We start from the raw sequence: 27,881 nt of genomic DNA, 5'->3' as shown, positions 1-27,881 counted from the left end.
GTTTCCCTCCAGGTTTGTATGCGAGGGTACTATTGAGGACAAAATCTTTGATCTTCAGGAGAAGAAAAAGGAGCTAGCAAAGAAGGTCCTGTCAGGAACTGGCGGATCCTTTACCAAGCTCACACTGGCTGATCTTCGAATTCTGTTTGGTGTCTGAGTTTCAAAAGAAACAGTCCTGCAATTTAATTGTCAAACATTTTAACAAATCACAGTCAAAAAGCAATGCATCTGCACATTTGAGAAATTTGAATTAGTGGATGTCAGAAACATATATGCCAAACATAATATAGATGTTTTCATGTAATTATGCTGCAAGTTACACAACCTTTTAAGTTGTTGGGTCATTTATATAGTTGGTGTGAGATTTTCTATTATTACAGGAACAAAATACAAAGCTGCATCGTCCCCAGTCTGAAGCCAAATATTTGTGTTTTTATCAAAGTATATGATTTTGATTTGGTCAGAATGTTGCTTTCTTAACTTGTCACTTATCATTCTTTTAAAGACAATGTAAGTCAACATTTCATCGTTAAAGTAAACTGAGTTTCTGCAAAATATTTTGGAAAAGATTGTGATCAGTTTTGTTTTCAGTAACTGATCCATTTTACACTTGCAACATCATTTAAGATGTGTAAGCATTATGAAACAAATACCAACCACAAAAGGAAATGTTGAGTCAGATGATTAAAAGCTTACTGTCAAAGGGGTAGATTTTAAGTGTCTTAAAAGGAGGAAAGTGAGGTTTAGAGGAATAGAAACTGAATTCCAGTGCTTGAGCCTCAGTAACTGAAGACGTCAATGGTGTGAATGAACAAAAGACTGGTATCAGAAAAGTGCAGAAATCTCAGAGTTGTGTTGCTGGAAAGATCACCGAGATGGAGGAGCAAGACTAATGGAAGGAATTGAAAATAAGAATTTTTAAATCAAGATATTGCTCGACTCTGAGCTGAGGGGGATAGGGGAACAGGATCCTCTGCACCTTAAGACACTGGCAGCAGAGTTTTGGATGACCAAGAATGGTAGGAGTTGGGAGACCAGTCAGGAGTAGTCAAACCTAAAGATAAGTATGGGGTCAACGTTTCAGCAGCACGAGCTGAGTCTGGATTATGTTAATGGAGGCAGTAAAAAGTTGTCTCCAAGATGGCATAAATGAGGTCAGAAACAAATAAAGTGTGACTTCAAAATTAGGAAGGAATTGATGAATCATATAGTTAATTAATGTACTATCTGAGATGTGCAGCTTTGATGTTTGCTCAGATTTCAATAGAATTTTCCATTGCTGATACAAGGCCTCTGAAATTTAGGTAAGCTTCATAAGTGGAAAATGAACCCACAAACTGCCAACGGTTCAGCACAAATTTACACTAAATTTTCAGTCTTGTTTGCTAACTGAATAATGAATTTTAAAGTTTTCATAGAATCAAAGAACATCACCAAAATGTCGCTTAAATCAAAACAATTTAACTTGATGTAATCTGAATTGTGTGGACCTCCATCTGGGAAATGGGCGCTTGATTTATATTCTAATTAAAAATGTGGTTCCTTGCATTTAGCTACAAGAACTGAAGTGATCAATTACTCCAGTTTATAACTAAAAATCTGGAACAGTGGACAGTGTCCCTGCCTCTTAGCCAGAAGTTCTGGGTTTGAGTCCCAGCCCAGCACTTGATGGCCATGGGAAGTGCATTTATAATGCGGTCAAACAGGTTGAACATACAGAACAAATGGCAAGGAGAATTAAATTTTTAGGGTGGCGCAGTGGTTAGCACTGCTGCCTCACAGCTCCAGGGACCTGGGTTCAATTCTGACCTTGGGTGACTGGAGTTTGCATGTTCTCCCTGTCTCTGCATGGGTTTTCTCTAGATGATCCAGTTTCCTCCCACAGTCCAAAGATGTGCAGGTGAGATGGAGTGACCATGCTAAATTGCCCCTTAGTGTCCCAGGATGTGTAGGTTAGGCATGGTAAATGTGGGGTTACAGATATAGAACAAGGAGAGAGGACCAGGGTAAGATACTCTGACAGAGTGGGTGCAGACTGAACAGGCTGAATGGCCTCTTTTGCACTGTAGGGATTCTATGATAGTGAGATTTCACATGTTCAACATCTGACTTGTTTGTGTGGAGGTTCCTTTCCAAATTTAAAACTGTCCACAGGACCATCAATCTTGTGTTTGAGTAGTGGATCACATTTTCCTCAGGAAACCTATGTTGTTACAATTGAAAACATTTCTAGTAATATATGATGTAATAAACCAAGCTATGAGCTCGTATGATCCCAGCAATAAAAACAGGATTTGAGCATTACACAGGACATTGAATTCACTAAAGTACAGATTTTTTTCTCTTGAAAAGATTTGCTTTAATTGTGGGTATTGTGTAACTTACAATACTTACATTTCCTGCAAATCTACACAACTCATTGAAACAGCTCCATTAGTTAATGGTTTGCTTTACAAACCATTAAATAATGAACCTAAACATATTTTCTTGTCTGAAGTTATCCCTGGAAAACAAGCTAGATGAATTTAGACTCGCTTTTCAAAGAGAACTGAAGGAAGGCCGTGTACACTGTTTCACGGAGTCATGACTCACTCCTTCTCCAGACAGTGCCCTACAACTAGAAAGCGTCTCAATCCCCCAAATGGACTGTATAGCAGCCTCAGGCAAGGCTAAGGGAGGTGGGGTCTGGTTCCTAGTTAGCACCTCATGGTGTCCAGACATATCAACACTGGTTAGTTTCTGCTACCCAAATCGAGAATACCTGATATTAAAATACTGCCCTTACCACCTTCTGTGGAAGTTCACTTCTGTTATCCTGACAGCAGTTTATATCCTACCCAGTGCAGATAATGAAGACCGTGCTATATGAAATATACATCACTACAAATAGCCTTAAGGCAAAACATCCCAAGACCTTGTTCATTGTGAGTGGGGATTTCAATCAGGCCAAGCTTGAGTGTCCGACCAAGGCACCACCAACACAATTGTTCCACTACAGCCCCAAACATTCTACCTAAATATCAAACATGTCTACTGCTTTGGCAAATCAGACCACAAGACTGCTCCTGCTCCCGGCTTACAAGCAAAAACAAACAGGAGAACTCATCAAAAAAAGTCATGCGTTGTTGGTCTGAAGCATCTGATGATCTGCTATAGGATGGCTTAGTCAGTGGACTGGTCAGTATTTAAAAACACTGACCAGCCTGAACAAGGATGCCACCAAGGTAACTGACTTCATGTGTAGAAGACTGTCAAAGAAGCAGATCCACATGTTTCTCAACCAGAAACCATGGATGAACTGGGATCTCCACTGCTTGCTGAAGCCTAGGTCTGAGGCATTCAAGTCAGGCAACCCTGACGTATAGAAGAAAGCCAGCTATGTTTGAAGGAGATTTGTCAACGATGCCAAAAGACAGTATTGTTCCAGGCTAGCCACATGGATCCCAGCTAACTATGACATGGTCTGCAAGATATAACAGGCTACAAGATGAAGGCAAGTAAAATCACTGGCACTAATGCACCCCTCCATGATGAATTCAGTGCGTTCTACACCAGTTTTGAGCAAGAGATCAGTGAGAGCACACGCTCCACCCCAGAATTCTCAGACGAACTTGTATTCAAGATCACCATTGCAAATGACAGAACAGCCTTCTCGAAGATCAACCCGTGGAAGGCAACTAGCCTGGATGGGGTACCTGGATGAGTACTCAGATTGTGCTGGAGGGCATATTCACAAACATCTTCAACCTCTCTTTACAACAATCTGAGGTCCTGATCTGCTTCAAGAAGACATAAGAACATAAGAAATAGGAGCAGGAGTTGGCCATCTAGCCCCTTGAGCCTGCCCCACCATTCAATAAGATCATGGCTGATCTGAAGTGGATCAGTTCCACTTTCCCGCTCTCCCCATAACCCTTAATTCCCTTGTCTGTCAAAAACCTATCTACCCATGACTTAAATATATTTAGCGAGGTAGCCTCCACCACTTCAATGGGCAGAGAATTCCAGAGATTCACCACCTTTTGAGTGAAGAAGTTCCTCCTCAACTCTGATCTAAACTGCAGCCCCCCCCCCCTTATCTTGAGGCTGTGCCCTCTAGTCCTGCTATCCTATCTAAGCAGGAAGAATCTCTCTATCTCTATCCTATCCATTCCCTTCATTATCTTATACGTCCCTATAAGATCCCCCCTCATCCTTCTAAACTCCAGCGAGTACAGACCCAGTCTATTTAGTCTCTCTTCATAGTCCAACCCCCTCATCTCCGGTATCGGCCTATTGAACCTCCTCTGCACTCCCTCCAAGGCCAAAATATCTTTGTGCAAGTGCGGTGACCAAAACTGCACACAGTACTCCAGCTGCGGCCTCACCAGTGCTCTGTACAGTTGCAGCAAGACCTCCCTGCTTTTATATTCTATTCCCCCTCACTATAAAGGCCAACATTCCATTCGCCTTCTTGATCACCTGCTGCACCTGCAGACTGGGTTTTTGCGAATCATGCACAAGGACCCCCAGGTCCCTCTGCACTGTAGCATGCTGCAGCTTTTTGCCCTTTAAATAGCAATCCCTACTACCATTATTTCTGCCAAAGTGGACAACCTCACACTTGCTAACATTATACTCCATCTGCCAGGTCCTCGCCCACTCGCTCAGCCTATCCAGATCCCTCTGCAGACTTTCCACACCCTCCACGCAATTTGCTTTTCCACTCATCTTTGTGTCATCAGCAAATTTCATCACCCTACACAGCCCCCTCCTCCAGATCATCTATATAAATGGTAAATAGCCAAGGCCCCAGCACCGATCCCTGCAGCACTCCACTAGTCACCAACCGCCAATCAGAATAGGACCCATTGATACCAACTCTCTGCCTCCTATTAGACAACCAATCCTCTATCCAAGCTAACACCTTACCCCCAACTCCATGCACCCTAACCTTCTGAAGCAACCTTTTGTGAGGCGCCTTATCAAACGCCTTTTGAAAATCTAGAAACACCACATCCACCAGTTCCCCTCTGTCTACCGCACTAGTCACATCCTCATAGAAATCCAATAAATTCGTCAAACGTGACTTCCCCTTAATGAATCCGTGCTGTGTCTGCTCTATCAAACCATTCCAAGACAACAATCATCCCTGTACCAAAGGAAAACCAAGCAGTGTGCCTTAATGACAATCATCCGGTGCTCTTACACCCATTGTTATGAAGTGCTTTGAAAGATTAGTCATGGCACAAATCAATTCTGGTGCCTCAGATGTCTGGATCCAGTAAGTTCAGCTACTGCTGCAAGAGGTCTACAGCAGATGCCATCTCCCTGTTGCTGCACTCATCCCTGGAACACTTAGGAGTCTGACATAGGTGTCTTTGTTATCTATTTATTGACAACAGCCCAGCCTTCAACACCATTATTCCTACGAAACTCATCTGCAAATCTGTGGTCTGGGACTTGGCTCCTCCCTTTGCAATTGGATCCTGCACTTTCTAACTCAGAGACTGCAATCATATACTTATTAAGCAACAACAAAACCTCAATGATCATCCTCAACACCGGGGCCCTACAAGGCTGTGTCCTCACCCCCTTACTATACTCGTACACTAATGACTGTGTGACCTTGTCTACATCAATGGGGATGAAATAGAAATGTTGGAGGGCTTCAAATTTTTAGGTATGTAGACCACCAACAATCTGTCCTGGATCTCCACCACCTCCCCCCACCCCCCCCCCCACCCCCAAACCGACACTATAGTTAAGAGAGCCTACCAACGCCTCTACTTTCTGAGAAGATTAAATAAATTTGGCACATCTGCTACGACTCTCCAGCTTTTACAAATGCACCATAGAAAATATTCTTTCTGGATATATCACAGTTTGGTATGGTTCTTGCTTTGTCCAAGACGCAAGAAACTACAAAGGGACATGAAGCCCAGTCCATCATTCAAAACAAACTCTCAACCATTGACAATGTCGACGTTTCCCGCTGCCTTGGAAAAGCAGCCAGCATAATTAAGGACCCCTTGTACCCCGGACATACTCTCTTCCACCACCTTCTGTCGGGAAAAAGTTACAAAAGTCTGAGAACATGAAAAAACGGATTCGAGAACAGATTCTTCCCTGCTGTCATCGTACTTTTGAATGGACCAACCTCTCATATAGTCAATCTTTCTCTATACGCTATGACTGTAACACTACATCCTGCACTCTCTTTTCCCTCTCTGTGTACAGTATGTTTTGCCTTTACAGCGAGCAAGAAACAATACTTTTCACAGTACACAAATACATGTGACAATAAATCAAATCAATAATTAGCATCAAAACTGGAACTAGTAATAAAAAGCCACTTCATATTGTTATCCACAGCGTTCTCCCGATCTCAGTCGTCACTGCCATATGTTAAAGAACAAAACACGGTACATTAGAATCATGCACACGCTTATCACAAAAATGTTAAATTTAACTACTTACCATTTTCTTGAAATTCTGAACGCAGATCATTGCCGTTAGCATCAAACTTATTCCCACAAAGATCATGAAGTAGCGAATGATTTCTGGGATGGACCAGTTAGCTTTAATTGGAGTACATAGGGTGAAATCATTTGGCTGTAACAACTTGTTCACCTATAAGAAATTCTTCTGATTTTCTTTAAACGCAGATTTTTACTTTAACTGGATTAATCCATTCGTCAAAATAACTAATTCAGGTCTACCGTAGATATTTCCCAAGTTTCAGTGTCTTCAGATTCGTAGCTAAACGATCTGAGCATTTTTTAATGGCAACGACTCATGCTGTCGTAGATCAATTAGCGTAACTGAGTGTCTTTTGTGACTTGAACTTGATATTTATTTTACGCGCCCGTCTTTAATCTGTGAAGTTGATTGAGCAGCAGCTTGTCAGACAAGAAAAGATACTTTGCTACTCCAGAAGGAGGGTACGCAGTTGTGCTTTGATTCACCTATTTCAACCCGATCAATTTATTCTCCAATGTTTAACTAAAATAACGCACCACATTTTCCCCACATTAGTCGTCTCGCCAATTTAAACAAGGCGCCTCATTGCCCTCTAATATTTGTAAACTTTCAGTTTTAGTGAAAGCACTGGTTAAACACCTAACTGGCTTCTTGGATAAAAGTAAATTACTGCGGATGCTGCAATCTGAAACAAAGGGAAAATGCTGGAAAATCTGAGCAGGTCTGGCAGCATCGCTAAGGAGAGCAAAGAGCTGATCCTTTAAGGTCATCTGGACTCGAAAAACCAGCTCAGATTTTCCAGCATTTTCCATTTTGGTAACTGGTTTCCAAAGTGTGCGTCTCGGTTTCAATCTCCCTCTGTTCAGTAACATTGAAATGTTTAAATCTTTTTAATGTGACATACTCCAACAAAGACAGGCATCTAACAGGACACGGTAGTTTTAACGTTGGAATCGCTAATCTATCAATGTGGCCACCTGATTTTGCAAAGAACCAGGAATAGGAAGAGAAAAAAAAACTATTTTTGGATCAATATTGTAAATTGATTCATGGAATAATATTACAACTTACATGAATCTGGCAATTGTGTATACTAGCCCAAACTCTGGATCACACCATGTGAAATATTTATAAATGTCTGTAGTTTTAATTTGACTTGTATATACGTGAACAGCATCTGTCAACATAGTGGGTGACTGTACAGGTACAAGTAGAGCTACAAACGGAGAAAAAATTGTTTTCTTGATCTCAGGTAAAGCTTTAAAGGTTCTGTACGGTTACCTTTTAAAGGTTAAAATTGACTGACTTCCACACTAGCAGCATATGGAATCTGTTTATCTACACGTTATGCAAGAGTCAGTTTCTTTTACTGTTTGTCTACCCTACTTTCCATCTGCTCAGTTTTTGTTTTGTCCAGGTTCCACCATCTCTGTCTCAGTTACTTGATTTCCTCTGGATGCATGTTTTTGTCCATCTTTCTGCACACAGATCAAGTTCACTCGTTACCAAATACATTGTTCACTCTATTTTTTTTGTACTGCATTGACAACAAACTGTTTCATGGGCAATTTATATTTTAAAAATTTAGGGCTTGGATTATTCTGGACATTTCTCCTGACAAATTGCCAAAGTTGTGAGCAGCTTGTTTATTTCAATTAGAGGTGTATTCCAGAATAACGTGGGACCATTTTCATTCCCATTTTAGGAGGATCACTGTTGGAGACAACTCGACCACTTCTACTGCAGCGTCTTTCAATCAATCATAAAATCCCCACAGTGCAGAAGGAGGCTATTCGGCCCATCAAGCTTGCACTGACAGCAATCCAACCCAATCCCTATCCCCGTAACCCCATGTATTTACCTTGCCAGTACCCCTTACACTAAGGGGCAATTTAATATGGCCAATCAACCCAATGCACACACTTTGTGACTGCGGGACACATCCAAAGGAAACTCACATAAATGGGGGAAATATGCAAACTCCGCAAGTCACGCAAGGCCAGAATTGAGCCCGAGTCCCTGGCACTGTGAGGCAGCAGTGCGAACCACTCTGCCACCATGCAGCTTTTCCTTTTCCTTATTAACTGCAGATAAACAATAATAGATTTACTATTCATCAGTTATGCAATTTGCATTTCATTATTAAAATATTCAGTATAACTATGCAAAATATATTGCTTTTAATTAGAGGTTGTCCCATTCTTTTGAGCACAGTAAGAAGTCTCACAACGCCAGGTAAAAATCCAACAGGTTTATTTGGTATCACGAGCCTTTGGAGTACTGCTCTTTCATCACCTTCATCATCAGATGAATGATGAAGGAGCAATGCTCCGAAAGCTCGTGATACCAAATAAACCTGTTGGACTTTAACCTGGTGTTGTGAGACTTCTTACTGCGCCCACCCCAGTCCAATACTGAATCTCCACACCATTTTTTGAGATGTGATGTGCTGAAGCATAATTTAATTACACACTTTAAAACTGTAACTAATCACATTTTTAATTAATTTTAAAATTAAATTATACTCTTCAATTGACTCACAAGTAGTACTTTGGTGGTTTGAGGGGACCAAGTTAAATGTTGGTTATTATCTGGGAGGATTGTTATCATAACTTATGAGTAATTAGATCTTTGAACTGATTCTGCGAGAAATCCTACATAGTATGTAAAGCGCAGTAACATAATAATATTGGGAACAATTTGATTTAATAGAAAATGGTGCAGAAGGATAGGAATTATTTGTTATTTTCTAAGTGAATAAACCAGGCCATGATTTTCAGCCATATTGTTATGATTAGACTGCAACAACAAAAAATGTCCAACTAACATTATTTCCTAAGCAATTACTTAAAATATTTGGCTTCTCACCTATAATTAATCTGTATATTCGTAATGATATAGAGTGAAGTATGGAACAAACCTCCCATTCCCCACACACACAAACACACACACACACAGTATTAACATATATATGTTAGAATTCACACAGTAAAAATTGGGGTTTCTCACAAATAGGCAGTATTTAACCACCGATCTAATCCTGTTATAGCTCTAGTAAAATACTTCATTGAGCAAATGTTAGCTAAATATATACTTAATGAATATGGGATAGAAATGCATTTTTAAAGCACCATGGTTCATTTCTGATTCAAAAAATTTGGTTTATTTTGAAATAAGATTACAGTCTGTACTGATCTGTGTATCTTTTCAATAAATATCCCGAGTATCTGCTCGCAAACAGGAATCCGCTGGTAAAAGATTACCATCCTGCAATATTCCTGATGTAAACAGTTCAAACTGAATTCACTGCACTACCACCTCCTTGAATTGAGCTGAGGTGTACCAACTGTGCCAGCACTGAAAGCCGCTTCAACACATCCTCCTTATCAATTTTGAACCCCTCAACAGAGTTTCCTTGTCTGTCTCCATGGCTTGGGTAGCAACTACCTCAGTAAAAATGATGTAAAGTATTAATTTAATACTTCAGCCATGCCTCCAGAGTCCTCATGTAAATTTGCTTTTTGGCCCCTAATGGGCCCTACTCCTCCTCTTACCACCATTTTATTACTTACAGGCCTATCGAAGACTTTGGAATTCCAGAGAAACATAGTAATAGGAATAGCCCATTCAGCCCTTCGAGCCTGCCATTAATTATAAACGTGATTGATTATTCAGCTCAATAGCCTGTCCCCCCCTCTCTTCTTCCCACCCGCAGCCCCACAACAGGAAACTTCTTCAAGTCCAAAAACTATATCCACCTCCTTCTTGAGAACATAAAATATTTTGGCCTCAACTACTTTGTGGTAGAGAATTCCACACCTCACCACTCTCTCGGTGAAGAAATGTAATAAGAACATAAGAACTAGGAACAGGAGAAGGCCATCTGGTCCCTTGAACCTGCCCCGCCATTCAATAAAATCATAGCTGATCTTTTCGTGGACTCAGTTAAAGTTTGTTTATTTATTTGTCACAGGCTTACATTAACACTGCAATGAAGTTACTGTGAAATTCCCCTAGTCTGGCACCTGTTCGGGTTAATGCACCTAACCAGCACGTCTTTCAGAATGTGGGAGGAAATTGGAGCACCTGGAGGAAACCCACACAGACACAGGGAGAATGTGCAAACTCCACACAGTGACCATGACAGAAATTGAACCTGGGACCCTGGCACTGTGAGGCAGCAGTGCCAATCACTGTGCCGCCGTGTCACTCTACTCACCTGCCCACTCACTATAACCCTTTACTGTTCAAAAATCTATCTATCTTTGCCTTAAAAGCATTCTAAGCGGTAGCCTCAATTGCTTCAGTGGGTAGGGAATTCCACAGATTCACAATCCTTTAGGTGAAGAACTTCCTCCTCAATCTGCTCCTCCTTATTTTGAGACTATGCTCCCTCATTCTAGTTTCAACTGCAGGTGGAAACTATCTCCTTGCTTCTAATTTATTTCCTTCATAATTTTACATACTTCTATAAGATCCCAGCTCATGCTTCTAAATTCCAATGAGTATAGTCTGTCCATTCAGTCTCTCCTCATAAGCCAACTCTCTCACTCTGAAATCAACCTAATAAATCTCTTCTGCACCCCCTCCAGTACCAGTGTACCTTCTCTCAAGTAAGGAGACCAAAATCGTACACAGTACTCTGGGTATGGCCTCACCAGCATCTTATACAGCTGTAACATAACCTGGCTGTTTTTAAACTCCATCCCTCTAGCAATGAAGGACAAAATTTCATTTGCCTTTTTAATTACTTACTGCACCTGTAAATCAACCTTTTGCCATTCATGCACAAGGACACCCAGGTCCCTCTGCACAGCAGCATGCTGCCATTTTTTACCATATAAATAATAGTCCATTTTGCTGTACAGTTTCTCCTCATCTCAATCCCAAATATCCTCAGAGAGTGACTCCTGTTCTAGACTCCCTGGCTATTGGGGACATCCTGCATCTATCCTGTCTAGTCCAGTTAGAATTTTATAGGTTTCTATGAGATCCCACCCCCTACCCCACCCCACCCCACCCCACCCTCCTTCCCATTCTTCTAAACTCCAGTGGATGCAACCCTAACCAACTCGATCTCTCCTTGTATGTCACTCGCATTATCTCAGGAATCAGTCTGGTAAACCTTTACTGTGCTCCCTTGGTCACACCAAGGCCCTGTATAATTGCAGCAAGACATTCTTGCTCCTCTATTCGAATCTTCTCACTATGAAAGCCAACATGTCATTTGCCTTCTTTATTGCCTGCTGCATCTGCACGCTTACCTTCAGCAACTGGTATACAAGAACACCTATGCCTTATTGCACATTCCCCTCTCTCAATCTACAGTCATTCAGATAACAATCTACCCTCTTATTTTTGCTACCAAAGTGGATAACCTCACATTTATCCATATTATACTATGTCTGTCATGCATTTGCCCACTCATTTAGCTTGTACAAATCACACTGAAGCACCTCTGTATCCTCCTCACAGCCCACCCTCCCACCCAGCTTTGTGTCATCTGCAAACTTGGAGATATTACATTTAGTTCCCTTCTCTAAATCTTGTGTATATGGTGAATAGTTGGGATCCACAGATATCCTATAATGCTGAAGGAGGCCATTCAGCCCATTGAGTCTGCACCAATTCTCTGAAAAAGCATCTTACCTAGGCCCAACTTCCTATCCTATCTCCAATACCTTGTGCATTTACCATGGCTAATCCATGTAACCAACATATTTTGGGACACTAAGGGACAATTAAGCATGGCCAATCCACCGAACCTGCATATCTTTGACTGCGGAAGGAAACCAGAGCACTCAGAGAAAATTCATTCATACACAGGGAGAATATGCAAACTCCACACAGTTACCCAAGGCTGGAATTGAACCCGGGCCGCTGGCACTGTGAGGCATCATGCTGCCCAGAAGTGATCCCTATGGTACTCCACTAGTCACTGCCTGCCATTTGGAAACAGATGTGTTTATTCCTAGTCTTTGTTTTCTGTTTGCCAACCAGTTTTCTGTCCATCTCAATATGCTAACCCCAATCCCACATGCTTTAATTTTACAAGCTAATCTCTTATGTGGGACTTTGCTGAAAGCCTTCTAGTGGTCCAAATAAACAACATCCACTGGGTCCCTGTCACCAAACCTACTAGTTACATCCTTGAAGAATTCCAGTAGATTTGTCAAATGTTTTTCCTCTTCTTAAATCCATGCTAACTGTCCAACTCTGCCACTGTTTTTAAGTGCTCTGCTATTAAATCTTTTATTATAAACTCTAGAATTTTTCTCACTGCCAACATCAGGCTGACTGGTCTATAATTCCCTATTTTTCTCTATCTTCCTTTTTAAGTAGTGGAGTTACATTAGCTAACCTCCAGTCTGTAGGAACAGATCCAGAGTATACAATCTTGGAAGGTGACCTCAAATGCATCCATTATTTCTAGGGCCACTTCTCTGGGAAGTTGATTATCAAGCCCTGGAGATTTGTCAGGCTTCAGTCTCATCAATTTCCCCAATACCATTTCCCTAATAATACTGGTTTCCTTCCATTCTTCCCTCTCGCTAAACCTTGTGCTCCCCAAAATTTCTGCTATGTTATTTGTGTCCTCCTTTGTGATGACAGAAACAGACTATGTATTTAGTTGGGATCAGTAAATTATTTGTTTCCTATTCTAAATTCCCTTGTTTCTGACTGTAATTTATCTTCACATAATTATAGAAACTTTTACAGCCTTTTTTATGTTCTCTACAAGCTTACTCTCATACTCCATTTATCCCTTCTTAATCAATCATTTTGTCCTCCTTTGTTGAATTCTAAACTGCTCCCAATCCTCAGGGCTGTTGTTTTTTCCTGGTCAGATTGTATGCCTCTTTCTTGGATCTAATACTATCTCTAATTTCTTTCCTAAGCCAATGGTTTGGACAACTTTTCCATTTTAATTTTGCACCAGATTGGAATGAACAAATGTTGTGGTTCACCAATGTGCTCTTTGAATGTTTGCCAATGTCTATCCACCATCATCCCTTTTAAAGAACGTTTCCCAAACCATCATAGCCAACTCACACCTCGTGCCATCGTAGTTTCTTTTAGATTCAGGACCCTAGTCTCAAAATCAACTCTTGATGAGTAATTCTATCATATTATGGTCGCTCATCCCCAAGGGGCCCTACACAACTTAATCTCAATCTTTTCTCATAATCCCTCCCGCTTCTCTCGTGCTTTTTCACCTCCTCTCTGAACCTTCTGTGTGCCTCATGATTCACTAATGGGTTTTCTACCTGACACCTGCCATCAGAACACTTTCTCTTCCTATTCTTAATTTCGATCTCCTTTTTAACTTATTTGAATCACTTACCCTTGCTGTCACTGAAACTTATCCTCACTGGCTCAGGGAGTGTGATGTGTTGAACCTCACAAATGACGGCGGTTCCCCGGTCCCAGTGAGCGTCTGTAATCTGCAGCCGGGAGCTCAGGTTGTAGCTGCTATCACTGTTCACTGTCAGCGAGGCCGGTTCAGTTTGATGGGAGACATCTCCCTCTACAATCCAGGAAATGCTCAGATTACTGGGAAAAAATCCCGCAGCCAAACAAATCAGAGATGGAAGTCCAACAGTTTCTTTCTCGGGATCCGCAGAAAGGGAGATTTCAGGTTTGGCTAAATGAACAAAATAAAACAAAAGATTCTATCAATCTTCGTTGCAGCAAATACACAGAGCACGACTGTAGGAAAGATTTAAACCTGTACAAGTTTGATAAAAATTGCAGAATCTGTTTGATTAATTACAAAACAAGGAAGGAAAATGCAACGCGCATGAAATAAGATCCAGAATAATAATGCAAATATTATCCAGTGACCTTATAATAAGTGTAATTCGGGCACAAATTCAGTTTGTGTTTTTTGGAGCCGCATTGTTAATGAAATGTAAAACAAAGGTAATTATTTCACATAGACCGGTTTCTCTCTTTGCAATCCGCTTGTTAAATAAATTATATTTCGCTGTTAGGACTGGTATCAATATTACACAACTTTGTCTTTTGGTCGTTTTTCTTCAAACTAAGTTTTGAAGATGATCTGAAAGTCCCTGTTGTTAATGGTTATTGTGACAATAAAGCTAAGAGCAGGTGTGTTCACTCTGGCCCCAGTACACAGAGCATGCCACTTCAGGTTCGATTTCTGTTTTTTCACCCACACATCGTGCTATTTCAGTGTCCCTTAATCTAATCGGTGAATCACAGAATGGTTACAGCACAGGAGGAGGCTGTTTGGCCATGCGGCACAACTCAGCTAGTCCCGCTCCAGATATTTACAGAAGTCACAAATATATACTCTCTTACCGCCGAATTTTATTTTATATCACGATTGAATTTGCCCCCACCACACTCTCCGGCAGAGTATTCCACACTAAGAAAAATATAAATTCCTCTGTGACCTCTGCTACTTTTGACATTGGTCCTAAATCAGTATTCTATAGTACTGGACACTGCCTCCAATGGGAATGGTTTCTCCCTATCTCCTTCCTCCAAAACCTGGAGCAAAAGCATTTCACTGCGGATGCCAGAACTGGAAGAAGGTAGAGATGTAATCATTTAAAAATCTATTAGCAAGGTTATCTATCTGAAATGTTAACTTAGTGTCTGTCTCCACAGAGGCTGTCAGAGCTGCTGAATATTTTCTGTAATAAATTTTCTAATTACCTTGAATGTTCAGTTTTGTTCCTTCTCCTACAAAGTTTTTCCAAGGCCCAGCGTCCATTCTAAGAAGCAGGCAGTGGTAAGTGTCCGAATCGTCCAGAATCACCTGCCGAATGACGAGTGAGCCCTCAGATGGGGACAGGCGAGAGCTTTTCTTGAGGAAATTACCGGATCCGTTGCTTCTGATGTTCGGGTTGTCTCTTGTTCTATACCAATAATATTTCACATCATCCACCCGCTCCTCTCCTGGTATCAGGGTGCAATTCATTCGAGCAGTCTGTCCTGTCAGGAGGGACAGAACTGAAGGAAACTGAGTCACGTTCAGGCCGACAACAGGTCCTGAAACATAAAATTATAACACATTAAACCCAAATAATCTGAGTGAACTGGAATTACTGATAGCTGGAATCCAAGTAAATCCTTACCTAAGACAAAGAGGCAGAGTCTGAGGATGTTTCTAACTGCACCCATCCCCCTCACCGGTACTATAGAGCTGTTGGTTATTATGAAAAAAGGAAAGATCACTGCAAGATTATTGTGGTTGTAGCGCCCGGTACGTCACCTCAGTTATCATTCGGGAGGTGCGTGTGGACAATTGCAACATTTACCACTGCCTGACTCTTTGAGAGGAAGGGACCTGCGCCCTGGAAAATCTTTACAGGACAAGGAACAGAACTGACACCAAGATAATTAGATTAACTCAAACTGAAATCGTTCAATGAATGGGACAAGGAATCTTCCTGTGTTTCTAAAACAGTGCACAATGAAAGTGCTTAAAACCTGAGCTTCTGATTGGAGATTTCAGACACTGGGAATGGAGACTCGACATGGCATCGGGTTAGTGAGGAAAAGTTTCAGGCACAGTATAGATTTAATTTGGTTTGATTGTCACAGATATTGCGCAGTGAAAAGTGTTGTTTTTTGTGTGCTGTGTGGAGTTCACAGAGTACGTAGGGGAGAAGGAAAGGAGATGATGCAGAATGTAATATTACAATCATAGCTAGGATGTGGAAAAAGGTCAATTTAATATAAGGTAGTCCATTCAAAAGTCTGATGGCAGCAGGGAAGAAGCTATTCTTGAATCGGTTGGTACGTGACCTCAGACTTCTGCATTCTTTTCGACAGAAGAAAGTGGAAGAGAGCGTGTCCGTGTTGCGTGGGGTCCTTGATTATGCTGGCTGCTTTTCTGAGGCAATGTCAATGGATGGGAGGTTGGTTTGAGTGATGGACTGGGCTACATTCGCAACAGTTAAACTTGTATACGTGGTAAATTTGTGACTGAAAATCTCTCACCTAGGCTAGTTCAGAGTTCAGAACTCTCTTCTAACACAGGATAGGTGGCCACTTTGCCAAAGGCTTGTGTTTTATTTGTACATGTAACCAATTCCCAAGACTTTCATAATACTTCCACAGTGAACCTCAATGACATATCTCTTTCTCCTATGCAATTTTGAAGTCTATACTGACTTTACTAGATCCTACATACTTTTATAGGAGAGAACACTGTTGATGTGAAGTTGGCCTTTGTGTGTGCCAGGAGTGGAAGCAGATCAACATTTGCGGCAGGGACCCTTCATAAAACTGGGTGAGGGAGGAATAGGATAAAGTAAAGTTTATTTATTAGTGACAAGGAAGGCTTACATTAACACTGCAATGAAGTTACTGTGAAAATCCCCTAATCCGGCAACCGTTCGAGTCAATGCACGTAACCAGCACATCTTTCAGAACATGGGAGAAAACCAGAGCACCCAGAGGAAACACACACAGACATGGAGAGAACATGCAAACTCCATACAGACAGTGACCCAAGCTGGGAATCGAACCAGGTCCTGGTGCTGTAAAATAGTGGTGCTGACCACTGTGCTACCATGTGGTTGAGATGTGTCACCAGTGTTGATCTCTTTGCTTCTCTTGTACCATCATCCACAATAAACTAATAAACGGCAAGTACCTTGTTCAGAACATTGAATACAGTTACATGGGTAAGATTGGTAGAGGGATATTAAAAGCGGAGGAATTTAGAGTAGCTAAGAGTAGTGGGCGAGAAGAGGATTGGGAGAGGTTTAAATGTCAACAAAGATTGACAAAGAAGTTGATAAAGGAGGGTAGGAAAAACTATGAAGCTGGGCTAGCGCTTAATATAAAAAAGGATAGCAAGAGTTTTTATAAATATATAAAAAGGAAGAGGCTGGCTAGGGTGAACGTTGGTCCTTTAGAGGATGAGAAAGGGGGCCTAGTGGTAGGGGATGGGGATATGGCTAAGATATTGAATAACTTTTTTGTTTCTGACTTCACAGAGGAGGACGTGAATAATTTGCCGGGTGTTAGCGATGGAAAGGTGGTAGGACTGGAGGGTCTTAATGACATTACTGTTACTAGAGAGGCGGTGCTCAACAGACTGGAGGGGCTGATTGTGGACAAGTCCCCAGGACCGGATGGAACGCATCCGAGGGTTCTGAAAGAAATGGCGGAGGTTATAGTGGATGCATTGGTGGTTATTTTCCAGACATCGCTGGATTCCAGGGAAGTGCCGGAAGATTGGAAAACGGCTAATATTACGCCGTTGTTTAAGAAGGGTGCCAGGCAAAAGGCAGGGAATTATAGGCCGGTTAGTTTAACATCTGTGGTAGGTAAAATATTAGAATCTGTCATTAAGGAGGAAATTGCGAGGCATCTTGAAGGGAATTGCTTGATAGAGCAGACGCAGCACGGTTTCATTAAAGGGAAGTCGTGTCTGACAAATTTACTGGAGTTCTATGAGGATGTGTCTAGGGCGGTTGATAGAGGAGAGCCGGTGGATGTGGTCTTTCTGGATTTTCAGAAGGCGTTTGACAAAGTACCTCATAAGAGGTTATTGCAGAAGGTCAGGGGACTTGGAATTGGGGGTAGGGTGTTAGCGTGGATAGAGGATTGGTTGTCAAATAGGAGGCAGAGAGTGGGGGTCAAGGGGTGCTATTCGGATTGGCGGATGGTGACTAGTGGAGTGCCCCAGGGGTCGGTGCTGGGGCCTCAGCTTTTTACCATTTATATAGATAATCTGGAGGAGGGAACCGAGTGTAGGGTGTCGAAATTTGCGGATGACACCAAGATTGGGGGAACGGCAAATTGTGCGGAGGGTGTGGAGAGTCTGCAGAAGGATCTAGATAGGCTGGGCGAATGGGCCAGGAAATGGCAAATGGAATTTAATGTTGGCAAGTGTGAGGTGATCCACTTTGGTAGGAAGAATGGTAGGAAGGACTATTACTTACGGGGCGAAAAACTGCAGCAGGTGACGGTGCAGAGGGACCTCGGGGTCCTTGTGCATGAGTCGCAAAAACCCAGCTTGCAGGTGCAGCAGGTGGTCAGGAAGGCGAATGGGATGCTGGCCTTCATAGCGAAGGGGATTGAATATAAAAGTAGGGAGGTCTTGCTGCAGCTGTATAGGGCATTGGTGAGGCCGCAGCTGGAGTACTGTGTGCAGTTTTGGGTGCCGCACCTGCGCAAAGATATTTTGGCCTTGGAGGGAGTGCAGAGGAGGTTTACTAGGCTGATACCGGAGTTGAGGGGGTTGAGCTATGAGGAGAGGCTGAATAAACTAGGCTTGTACTCGTTGGAGTTTAGAAGAATGAGGGGAGATCTCATTGAGACGTATAAGATGATGAATGGGATGGATAGGATAGCGGTGGAGAGACTCTTCCCGCTCAAAAAAGACAGTAGGACTAGGGGGCACAGCCTCAAGATAAAGGGGGGGCGTTTTAGAACAGAGTTGAGGAGGAACTTCTTCACTCAAAGGGTGGTGAATCTCTGGAATTCTCTGCCCGTTGAAGTGGTGGAGGCTGCCTTGCTAAATATTTTCAAGAAGCGGGTTGTTGGGTTTTTGATAAGAGAGGGGATTAGGGGTTATGGGGAGAGGGCTGGAAAGTGGAACTGAGCCACGACAGATCAGCCATGATCTTATTGAATGGCGGGGCAGGCTCGAAGGGCCAGATGGCCTACTCCTGCTCCTATTTCTTATGTTCTTATGTTCTTATATACACTAAACATGAGCAACTGGAAATAACCAAATGGTAAAAACTGGGTGGAAGGTCCTGTTTCCATGCTGTAAAACCACTATGACAAGTGAAGGGAAAGCATAACCAAATTTTTTTTAAAAAAATTCCTTCAGGGGATGTGGGCGTTAGTGGCTGGACCAGTATTTATTGCCCATCCCCAACAGCCTTTGAATGGAATGATTTGTTAGGCCATTTCAGAGGGCAGTTAAGAGTGAACCACAATGTCACTCTGGAGTGGAGTCACTCTGGTCTGGAGTCACATGTGGGCCAGATCAGGTAAAGACAGCAGATTTCCTCCACTAAAACTCATTAATGAACCAAAAATCTCACTGAGCTAATTAGAGTCTAAGGGCAGGATGTCCCAGCTGTGCTCACCCCAATGCCAGGAAATCCCACTCCCGGCAATGAACCTTTGCATGGACTATGTCCTGCACGCTACGATTCCTATGGCGGGTGGCATGGGAAAAATCTGCCCTACATCTGGAAATACAAGTTAGAAAATTTACTTTCACAATGATGTACAGAAAATAAAATGAAGTGGGAAGGATAAAGCTTAGATACATATATATATGTTGAAGCATTTAATTGTCTTTAGAACCTCCAATAATAATTAAAAGATAAAAAAAACTCTCCAAACTTGCAAGATTGAATTTTCAGTGCTGGGAGGTATCTTTAAATGTAACTAAAAGTTACTGTGTCAATAAAAGATTGCTTAGATTGGTGTACACAAGCTCTCTTTTTTTTTACTGAGCTTAGCCCATATCTACCATACAAGTGCCAAGTACAGGAATTTCATCTCATTCAATACACTTCCAGATGCCGTTTTTACATTTTTTTTTCAGTGGAGTAACAAACTATGGACAGCAACTTCCAGACTTTCATTTTAACTGTTTGGGGAGGTTGAGTTTTGACAAAATTCTTTGCACTTGCATTAATTCAAAGGTACCTGTGTATCTTACGAATCAGATTCTTGGTCAGAGTTCTCATTGCACTAAAACCAAAAAAGTTGAAACAACTCAAAAAAGTTCCATGAATCACCAGGAAATTAAATAGTCAATTTAAGAATACGTTAAGGCACTTAATCTGTTCAGCTAGCCAAAGAATAGAATCTGTATCAGCTGCCAACCTTCACATGCGGGTGGCACAGCAGTCTGCACTGCTGCCTCACAGTGCCAGGGACCTGGATTCAATTCGTGGCTTGGGTCACAGGCTCTGTGGAGTCTGCATATTCTCCCCATGTCTGCATAGGTTTCCTTCGGATGCTCCAGTTTCCTCCCTTGGTCCAAAAGACGTGCTGGTTAGGTGCATTGACCATGCTAATTTTTCTCTCGGTGTACCCAAATAGGTGCCGGAGTGTGATGACTAGGGGATTTTGACAGTAACTTCATTGCAGTGTTGATGTAAGCCTACTTGTGACACCATTAAAAAAACATAACTGGCTGAAGCATGTCCTATATCTCAATGGTGGAATGATTTCAGTATACACCAATAACATAACCTCCACTCTTTTCTCAATGAGATGGTCACCCAGTTAATTTTCCAACAAAATAACTGGAAATAAATTACCTTCACTTTCTACCACATTTCCACATCTAGAAACAAGGGCACCTTGGTGCAGAGCTTTACTTTCATAGAATCATAGAACGCTACAGTGCAGAAAGAGGCCCTTCGGCCCATCGAGTCTGCATTGAACACAATCCCACCCAGGCCCTATCCCCATATCCCTACATATTACACCCACTAATCCCTCTAACCTACGCATCCCTGGACACTAAGGGGCAATTTCTTAGCATGGCCAATCAACCTAACCCGCACATTTTTGGACTGTGGGAGGAAACCAGAGTACCCAGAGGAAACACATGCAGACTCAAGGAGAATGTGCAAACTCCACACAGACAGTGACCCGAGCTGGGAATCGAACCCAGGACCCTGGAGCTGTGAACTGCTAACAGTGCTAACCACTGTGCTACCATGCCGCCCACTTTGTGTTAGTTTTTTCAGTGACTTTGTAGCAATGCCAGTGGGAGTTGGGGGCGTAGTGACTAGGTGATAACATTTATTACAACATCATATTGGTTAGAATATATTTTGCTTCTACAAAGAATGTATTCTTTTTCTATTGTATAAATCTGTTCGACACCCATTGGCTGCCTGTTTCTCTGGAGGAACTGTGCACTTTGGTTAGAGTTGTTGCTTAATGCCAGCATGCAATGCCCATAGCAAAAAAAAGGTTAAAAGGACAGGAAATGTAAACTAGCTGGAGGTGACTAGTTTGTGGACTGCAGATTTTTTTTCTCTTATACTGTATTTAAGAACTCAGTCTGAATAAAATCTTTCAGTTTTGTGGTTAACATGTAGGCCTAACCACATAAAACCAAGAGGCTGACAAAAATGTAGCAGCAATTTGAAACTTGTGATGTTTAGTGAAGGCTGGTGACTATGGCGTGTGACCAAACTGAGTGCCACGGTATACACAGTGGTTTTAAAATTGCCATCTATCTGAAATATGTAATGCACTGTTCAAAGGGATGAGACAATAGGTGTTCACATAAACAACATTATTCTGTGTCTTACTGAGTTCTAGTTTTTAAAAAACAGAATTGTCATTGGCTGAATTCTTAACAGAAAATCAGGAGGGGTGAACCACATTGTTTTCTCGACAATGCCACCATGTCAATGACTACAGTGCTACCACAAATTAACGTTCAAATTAAAGTGGAAGGAAAAAGTGCCAAAACCATTGGTCACCAGATGGCAATATAATAAACTTTCTTCAGAGCATACTATTCTTGGAAGCATTAAGAACTCCTCAAAACCATCACAGCATGATGACCATGTTCTTTAGTAAAAACGTTTTTGAAAAGTACAGCAACTTATCGAAGAATGTAAAAATATAAAACATTAGCATCATTTTCTCCTAGGTGGAAACTAAATTCATAAAATTATTGGAATCTATATTATTGCTTCCACAATAGGAAACATTCTTCCCACATCCATCCTCTCAAGACCCTTCAGGACCTTATTTGTTTCCTCTTCTAAACTCCTGCAGATACAAGCCTATCCTGTCAAACCTTTTCTCACGAGACAACCCCCGCCCCGCCCCACCCCCCCCAATCGAGGTATTAATTTAGTGAACCCTCTCTGAACTGCATTTATATCCTTCCTTAAATGAGACCAATATTGTACACAATATTCCAAATGCGGTCTCATTAATGCTCTGTATAATTGAAGCATGACCTCCCTATTTTGCATTCAATTCTGTTTGTAATTACTAACATTCTATTAGCTTTCCTAATTACTTGCTGTACCTGCATACTGGCTTTTTGTGATTTATGCAATAGGGCTCCTAAATCCTTCTGAATCTCAGAGTTCTGCAATCTCTAATCGTTTAGATAACACACTTTTCACAAAACCTTTCTTGCCAAAATGGACTGCCGGAGAGTGGGGAGGGGAGACGAGAGGTGGTGGAGGATTGAGGCGGGCTGGAGGGAAGGTGGGGGTGGGGTTCAGGGCTGGCCTGCACATGTCCAGGAGGAAGTGATTGGGTGGTGGTGGGGTGCAGTGGGCAGTGGAGGGGTGTGCACGATCAGTGATGGCAGAATGCTGTGCTGGCCAGAGATTGGGACAGTAAAAAGTCTGACAACACCAGGTTTAAGTCCAACCGATTTATTTGATAATAAACTCACAAGCTTTCGGGGTTAGTCCCTTCGTCAGGTGAATGGAGAGTTCTGGCCTCAGACAGAGCACATAAAGCACAGACAGTTTACAAATTACCGATTAGAATGCGAATCTTTACACCTAACCTGCTGTTCAAGTCTTAAAGTAGCCGACGTGAGTGGAAGGAGCACTGATTACATAAGAACAGAAGAACATAAGAAATAGGAGCAGGAGTAGGCCATCTAGCCCTTCGAGCCTGCCCCGCCATTCAATAAGATCATGGCTGATCTGTTGTGGCTCAGTTCCACTTTCCCGCCCTCTCCCCATAACCCTTAATCCCCTCTCTTATCAAAAATCCATCAACCCGCGTCTTAAAAATATTTAGCGAGGTAGCCTCCACCACTTCAACGGGCAGAGAATTCCAGAGATTCACCACCCTTTGAGTGAAGAAGTTCCTCCTCAACTCCGTTCTAAACCGCCTCCCCTTTATCTTGAGGCTGTGCCCCCTAGTCCTACTGTCTTTTTTGAGCGGGAAGAGTCTCTCCACCTCTATCCTATCCATCCCATTCATCATCTTATACGTCTCAATGAGATCTCCCCTCATTCTTCTAAACTCTAACGAGTACAAGCCTAGTTTATTCAGCCTCTCCTCATAGCTCAATCCCCTCAATTCCGGTATCAGCCTAGTCAACCTCCTCTGCACTCCCTCCGGGGCCAAAATATCCTTGCGCAGGTGCGGCGCCCAAAACTGCACACAGTACTCCAGCTGCGGCCTCACCAATGCCCTATACAGCTGCAGCAAAACCTCCCTACTTTTATATTCAATCCCCCTCGCTATGAAGGCCAGCATCCCATTCGCCTTCCTGACCACCTGCTGCACCTGCAAGCTGGGTTTTTGCGACTCATGCACAAGGACCCCGAGGTCCCTCTGCACCGTCGCCTGCTGCAGTTTTCCTGTCTCCAGACAGTACAGTAAGTGAGGTTTTGCAAACCCAGGCAAGTCATGGGGGTTACAGATAGTGCGACATGAACCCAAGATCCTTGTTGAGACCGTCCTCATGTGTGCGGAACTTGGCTATCAGTCTCTGCTCAGCGACTCTGCGCTGTTGTGTGTCGTGAAGGCCGCCTTGGATTCGCATTCTAATCAGTAATCTGTAAATTGTCTGTGCTTTATATGCTCTGTCTGAGGCCAGAGCTCTCCATTCACCTGACGAAGGGACTAACCCCGAAAGCTAGTGAAATCGGGTGGACTTAAACCTGGTGTTGTCAGACTTTTTACTGTGTTTACCCCAGTCCAACGCCAGCATATCCACATCAGAGATTGGGAAGCCAGCAGTGCTATGCTGCAAGCCTCTATGACAGATCAGAGAATGCACAGTGGCCTCCCTCAATGCTATGCTGCAGCCTCTCCAGTGGGAATAGGCCTCACCCACAGCTTTTTAATGAGATGCACAGTAGGGCTCTCTGGGATGCACAGAGTGGGGGAGATTCATTTTGAAAGTCCTACTGGGGAAAAAAGACAGTGTGATTTAATACAGTTTTTAAGCAAAGTCGGCACTTAGATTTTTTTTGTGAGTATTCCACCCAACATTCTGCGTCCATTCTACAGAGAATATAAAGCCTCGGTTTCCATCTGATCTGAACGGTGGATTCTTCCCTCACTCATTCCTACACTGAAATGACAGCCTTAGATTACCTGGTAGGGGGGACTTCACCCCACCACCTTCTGATTCCGAGATGAGCATGCTACCAATTGAAATAAGCTTTCGTCAACGAAATGTTGACTTATTTGTTCACAAATGTTGTTGAATATTTCCAACATGTTTAATGGTTTACTTTGGTGCAAATGTAACAGGTATAATTGACTTTTGTAAACACATATGGAACGACTTGGATGGGCAGGATGCCTTGCCACTAGTCCTCCAAACCAGTATCAGCAGCAGCGCTCAGTCACCACTGCTTCAATCTTAGAGGAACCTCTCGTCTGAGGAAAAAAGTCCTGAGCTTTGGGTAATCCGGCCTCCCTGTTTTCGATCGGTGGATGGGTGGGTGTGTAGGCGCCGCTGGTTGGCCTGCCTGGCTGTCAATCTCAAGAAAAGTTAGGGAATGTTTGAAAGTGACGAACTTGGGTTTTCGTTGGAACTTTCTTCCCTTTGGAAATTGAAATCTGGACTAATTTAACAACTTGTTGTTATTTGATTGCAGCAGACCTTGACTTTGCAGAATGAGCATTTAAACAACAGGGAAAGTAGAGAAACAAAGTTGCCGGAGTTGGTTGTTCTGGTTGAGCAAAGAACGGGGAATGTGTTGGAGCTTGGGACTAGAAAAAGTTTGACTTTATATTTAGTAGGAAGACATTCGAACGGTGCAGTTTGATACTATATTATAATATAGTGGCCTACGTTATAATATTGAAAAATGCGTGTAAATTAAACGATTAATCACAAAGTAGTTGGAAACTTAACAGCTTTGATCGTTTGACAACAATTCATACGAATTAAGAATTATAAGTACTGGTGTGAATTAACACGCTGAATTTTTGATCGTCTTTATTAGGAATTTGCCTTGATGTTGGAGGGAAAAGGGTGGAAGGATTTAAAATATGAAATACATATTTTCGACCCTGTAGATCAATTGACAGCTGTAGAATCAATCAAAAGTGTTTAAAATTCAGATTTAAAATCTTATTTAATTATTGATATCAACCAGTTAGGATGCTTGATTTTTTTGGATGCTAAGATCTTTAGTATATTTGGAATTTAGAAACTGAGTTAATTTAGTGTGTGTTGTCCAAAAATGTCGGAGAGTCAGGGAAAGATTTTTGCACCGTGCTCGACAAGTTCAGAACCTCCAAGGAGCTGCAGAACAAAATGTTTGAGCTGTAAAAACGTTTACACCGATCCCAAGATCTTACCTTGCCTTCATACGTTCTGCCTGGACTGTGTGAGAGGCTTGGAGCAGTTCTCCATTCCCAGGACAAAGGAGGAAGGTGAGTCTGGTTCCGGGGGATCGCTAGACTGCGCTGAACCTGGGGCCTGCATCCTGTGTCCAGTCTGTGATTATGAGGTGCAAGTCCCCGCTGCTGGTCTGCGAGGCCTGACCAGTAATCACCTGATTCTCAATGAAGTTCTGCTGGAGAATCTGAAGAGATCCGACTGCAGGATAGTCTGTGACCTTTGTAACGATGGAAATGCTGAAAGAAGGTGTCATATCTGCTCAACAAATCTCTGTGACTTCTGTTCAAAAGCGCACAGGTAAGATCCCAGGTCATTGCGATTTTGCTGCATTCTCAAAACTTTCTTTATTATGTGCATAGATCAATGATTCTAGTGAACTGTACTATCGATAGAGATTTCACTTGTGACAAGATCAACTGCGTGTATGTATGTACGTGTATATGACATTTTAATGTAAAAAAGCATCCCAAGGTGTTTCACATTGGGCATTATAAAACAAAATTTAAACCCAGTCACAAAAGCAGGTAATGGGGCAGATGATCTAAACCTTGGCCACACCAGTAAGTTTTAAAGAGTTCCTTAAAGAAAGGAAGTGAAGGAGAGGGGTTTCGGGAGGGAATTTCAACGTTTTAGGTTCAGGCAGCTCAATTCACAGTTAAAGTTTAAAGTCAAAGTTTATTTATTAGTCACAAGCAAGGCTTACATTAACACTGCAATGAAGTTACTGTGAAAATTCCATAGTTGCCACACTCCAACATCTGTTCAGGTACACCGAGGGAGAATTTAGTATGGTCGATGTACCTAATCTCAGTCAACTGTGGAGCAATTCAAACTGGGGATGCTCAAGAGGACTGAATTAGAGCAGTGCAGATATCTCAGAGGGTTGTGGGTCTGGAGGAGATGACAGAAATAAAGAGGGGACAAAGCCATGGAGGGGTTTGAAAACAAGAATACATATTTTAAAAGAGGAGTTGTTTAACCTGAGCCAATGTAGGTCAGCAAGCAGCAGGTGATCGATGAATGGGATGTTAGAACATGGGAAGCAGAATTTTGGATAAGCTCATGTCTATGGAGCAATCAGGGGTGAGACAGAATATTGAAACCTCATGGTAACAGAGTCATGGATGACAGTTTCAGCATCAGAGCTGGAGCAGGGATGGAGTAGGGTGATGTTGTGGAAGTTGAGATCGACGGTCTAAATGATGGTGCAAATATGTAATCAGAAGCTCATCTTGGGGTCTCGTGTGACACCAAGACTGTGTGCGGTCTAGTTGCCTGGGTGAAGTGGTGTTGGTGGCAGAGACTAAAGACAATGATTTTAACCTTTCCGATATTTAGTTGGAGAACATTTCCTCTCAATTGGACACGGATCTGACAGTGCAACAGGGGCCAAGAGAGGTGGTGGGAATGTAGCCCTGAGTATCATCAATGTACATATGGAAACTGGCACTGTGTTTTTGCACAATGCTGTACCTACATGCTGACATTTTGTGCTTCATGTACAAGGACACCCAGATCCCTCTGTTTCATAACATTCTGCAGCCTCTCTCCATATGAATAATATTCTGCTTTGCTATTCTTTCTACTAAAGTGGATAATCTCACATTTCTCCCCCCTGCCAAAATTTTGCCGCATGATAATCTACCTTCATCCTTTTGTCAGAAAATCTGGCTACAATACACTCAGTCTATTCATCCATGTCGTTATATAGATTGTACATATTGGAGGCTCCCACACTGATCACTGTGGCACTCCACAAGTTGCAATTTGCCAAGCCAAGTTTTCATTGCTGTTAGCCAATTCTTCATCCTTGCTAACATATTACACTCAACATTCATGAGCTCTTATTTGTCCAGCAACCTTTGATCTGGCACCTTATCCAATACCTTGTTGAAATTTAAATATATTTATTGATATCCCTTCTACCCACCTGCACGTTTCATCCTCAAACAGCTCTAATATATTTGTCGGACACAGTTTTCCTTTCATAAAGCCATGTTGAATTTGCTTGATTGTATTGATTTTCGAAATATCTTGCTGCTATTTCCAGCATTTTGCCACTAACATGTGTTAAGCTAACCAGCTTTCTATT

The 27,881-nt window shown here is 42.2% G+C and overlaps 3 protein-coding genes across 6 annotated transcripts in view; 2 read left to right on the top strand and 1 right to left on the bottom strand.

Moving 5' to 3' along the window:
- The window catches only part of ttf2 (transcription termination factor, RNA polymerase II), a 47,030-nt gene extending 44,747 nt beyond the window's left edge, over window positions 1-2,283 (top strand). For all 3 annotated transcript variants that reach the window (XM_080203770.1, XM_080203769.1, XM_080203768.1), the window contains exon 23: window positions 13-2,283. In XM_080203770.1, coding sequence (XP_080059896.1) covers window positions 13-157 — 145 coding nt within the window. In that variant the 3' untranslated portion in view covers window positions 158-2,283. The remainder of the gene's footprint in view (window positions 1-12) is intronic.
- LOC145353227 (immunoglobulin kappa light chain-like) lies at window positions 62-25,850 on the bottom strand. 2 transcript variants are annotated; one of them, XM_080203772.1, is made up of 6 exons: window positions 25,747-25,820; window positions 15,570-15,637; window positions 15,148-15,483; window positions 13,808-14,107; window positions 6,460-6,560; window positions 62-175 (listed from the first exon to the last, which is right to left on the bottom strand). In XM_080203772.1, the coding sequence occupies exons 1-6, from the start codon at window positions 25,755-25,757 to the stop codon at window positions 161-163; spliced, it is 831 nt and encodes a 276-aa protein (XP_080059898.1). In that variant the 5' UTR covers window positions 25,758-25,820; the 3' UTR covers window positions 62-160. The 2 variants fall into 2 exon arrangements, with proteins under 2 accessions (XP_080059898.1, XP_080059899.1); XM_080203773.1 differs by lacking the exon at window positions 15,570-15,637 and having other exon boundaries at window positions 25,747-25,850.
- Window positions 24,943-27,881, top strand: part of trim45 (tripartite motif containing 45) — a 34,917-nt gene continuing 31,978 nt past the window's right edge. Inside the window, exon 1 of the mRNA XM_080203771.1 lies at window positions 24,943-26,086. Within this exon, the coding sequence (XP_080059897.1) occupies window positions 25,629-26,086 (458 nt within the window). The 5' untranslated portion in view covers window positions 24,943-25,628. The remainder of the gene's footprint in view (window positions 26,087-27,881) is intronic.

Source organism: Carcharhinus amblyrhynchos, chromosome 15 (genome assembly GCF_965287045.1).
Source record: "Carcharhinus amblyrhynchos chromosome 15, sCarAmb.v2.hapA, whole genome shotgun sequence".
In the NCBI taxonomy this organism is placed as follows: Eukaryota; Metazoa; Chordata; class Chondrichthyes; order Carcharhiniformes; family Carcharhinidae; genus Carcharhinus; species Carcharhinus amblyrhynchos.
This window is presented reverse-complemented; position numbering and strand designations above follow the sequence as displayed.